Here is a 2,682-nt window from a genome sequence, read left to right on the forward strand (position 1 = left end):
TGCTTGCTTGCTCCTTTGGCTTTGCTTGATTTGACCTGCCTCGCCTGCTATATCTGCCTGCTTGCTTGCTGCCTTGTCTTGCCTGCCTTGCCGCCTCGCTTACCGGCCTCGCCTGCACGTGCGGCCCTCGAGCTTAAAGGAAGGACGGATCCTCCAGGAGCCGACGGTACTCCAAACGGTGAGTCGCATTTCGCTTTACTATCTTTCGTTTATATTTTGCTTTTTGGAGACGTTACACACCTCCCCTGGTCCTTCGAGTTCGCTTTCTCGCTAATTCGGGTACGGCTCTACCGCCCCCCGAGCAATATCCTATTTTTTGTATTTCTTCAATGATCCCTTTTGTTTTGTTTAATTCTTTCATCAGTTTTTCGAATTTCTTTTTCCGTTCCTTGTCGTTTCCTACCTTCTCCTCTTTCACGATTATGTTGTTTCTCCTCCTTCTTCTCTCCGTCATCTCCATACTTCTTTCTATCTCCTTAATTTTCTCTATCAACTCCCTGCCTCTATTCTCTTCTGCGTTCTTCACTTCTATCTTCTCTATTTTCTCTTCTAGCTTTTTTACCCTTTCTTCTAGCGCTTCTCTCTGCTTCTCCCATATTTCCTCGCTCCTCTTCAATTCCTCCTTTAATCCCTTAATTTCGTTTTTTATTTCCTTTTTATCTTTTTTTTCCTTCTCTTGTTCCTCCATTTTCCTTAATATCTCCTTTAACAGATCTTCTGCCGCTATGTTTCCTTTACCCTTTTCTTCTTTTTTAATCTTAGCTGGCGGTGATCTGTTGACCCTTCTTGCATCGTTAAATTTTTCAGGAATTTCTTTTTCTGCTCTAGCCGTTTCTTCCTCTATCTCTTTTCTTTTTCTTTTCTGGATGAGATCTTTGACCGATCCTAGGCTGTCCGTTCTTCCTCTTTGTTTGGCAAGCTTCTCCGCCTTTGTAGGCCTGCCTCTTGCTTTCTTCTCCCCTTCGCCTTCTCTTCTCTTTCCTTTATCTCCCTGCTCATCACTCTCTATTCCTATTTCCTTCTCTGTCTCCATCCGCCGCTTTTACCTTTGCCTATTTTTCCTACTCGTTATCTATCCTATGGCTGAAAGCATTTTTAGTAGTTATCCCTTCTATATCCGAACTAGCCTATGCTCGCTTGCGCGTCACTGCCTTCCGTTCTATCGTCCCTCTATATATTACCTCACGTCTATGCCGTAACGGTCACTTCTCTCCCGTCACTTTCCTTACCTTTTCTCCTTTTTATTGTCTCCATCCCTTCTCAACCTTATCACCTCCGCCTTCTCGCATTTCCACACCTCCCTGCTCTGCTGCTCTCGTCCTCTCCAACTCTCCAGACCGTAATTTCGCCACAATCTTTCTCCCTATCGCACGCACACCTGTCAATATATTTGTCATATCATATCATATGTTTATATATAATTATATATGATTATATGTAATTATATATGATCATATATAGACAAAATTCATATATAATTGAATTATATATAATCATATATATTTATATATAATTATATATCTATAATCTTTTTTTCCCGGGGCTTACAATTTAAAAACTTTCTTAAATGTTTTTAAAAATGTATGAAATATAGGGGAAGGTGCTGTACCTGGGAAATACTTTTAAGTTTTTGATTTTTTTGAGCCAGTTTTAATTAAAAAATTTTGAAAAAATATATATATATTATTAAGGTACATATAGATATATATTTTAGTACTAAAAAAACCCAAATTTTTAATACCATCTGGTAAGAGAATACAGCAATTTTTTATAAATAAAAATTTTGTTTCAAGGTACAGTAGCTTGATGTACCTTGGAACACTCTCTTTTGTACCTTGAAACACCTATAAAAAATTTTAATTTGAAAAAAAATAAAGGGCCTAGCGGAGTAAGCATGTGAAATCGGCCCTTGATCATACAGAGCTGACATTAATGTCACAAGTTAGTACCAATATGATAAAACTTTCCACCAAATATTATTTTAAAAAATTCATTTTTTTAGAAGTTATGCAGGGCAAAAGTAAAATAAAGAAATGTATTTTTCTCGAAAACCACTTGACCGATCTTGATGAAAAAAATATATGTTATGTAGACTAATAAAACTAATTAACAAAAAAAAATGTCCAAAATGTTTGCCAAAAAAAAGATCCAAAAAAAATATTTGAATTTTTTAATATTTTTTTAGGGTGATATTTTCGAGGTACCTCTTTGAAATTTTTACGAAAATTTTTCTTAAAGTGTCCACTATAACATATATTTTTTTCAATTTTTTTAAAATGGTGGAACATAGTTAAAAATACGAAAATTGTAAGCGTCGCGTTACTCCGGCGCACAGTGCAGTGCCATTCCGCGTTGCGGGTGTTCGGTGTGACTTTAATAGCACATATGTACGTCTGCAATTAGCCTATAATATGTATACTTTTTAATTTTTATAGTTTCCAGAGTTTACCACGTGGAGGTTGCAGTACGGTTTTAAACTCCTTATCGGGGTGCTTTTTTAACGTGAGTCCCCTCGCCTCTCACTATATTTCCGTAAAATCGGGGTGCTTTTTTAACGTGAGTTCCCTCGCCTCTCACTACGTTTCCGTAAAATCGGGGTGCTTTTTTAACGTGAGTCCCCTCGCCTCTCACTACGTTTCCGTAAAATCAGGGTGCTTTTTGAATGTAAGACCCCTCGCCTCT

At 37.4% G+C, this 2,682-nt stretch overlaps 1 protein-coding gene across 1 annotated transcript; it reads right to left on the reverse strand.

The window, feature by feature from the left end:
- Positions 1-232: 232 nt before the first annotated feature.
- On the reverse strand, positions 233-1,033 carry LOC112462357 (cilia- and flagella-associated protein 251-like). The gene has a single exon (XM_025028081.1). The coding sequence runs from the start codon at positions 1,031-1,033 to the stop codon at positions 233-235; it is 801 nt and encodes a 266-aa protein (XP_024883849.1).
- Positions 1,034-2,682: the final 1,649 nt, after the last annotated feature.

This window comes from Temnothorax curvispinosus, unplaced genomic scaffold (assembly GCF_003070985.1).
Source record: "Temnothorax curvispinosus isolate PA1 unplaced genomic scaffold, ASM307098v1 QBEX01012299.1, whole genome shotgun sequence".
In the NCBI taxonomy this organism is placed as follows: domain Eukaryota; kingdom Metazoa; phylum Arthropoda; class Insecta; order Hymenoptera; family Formicidae; genus Temnothorax; species Temnothorax curvispinosus.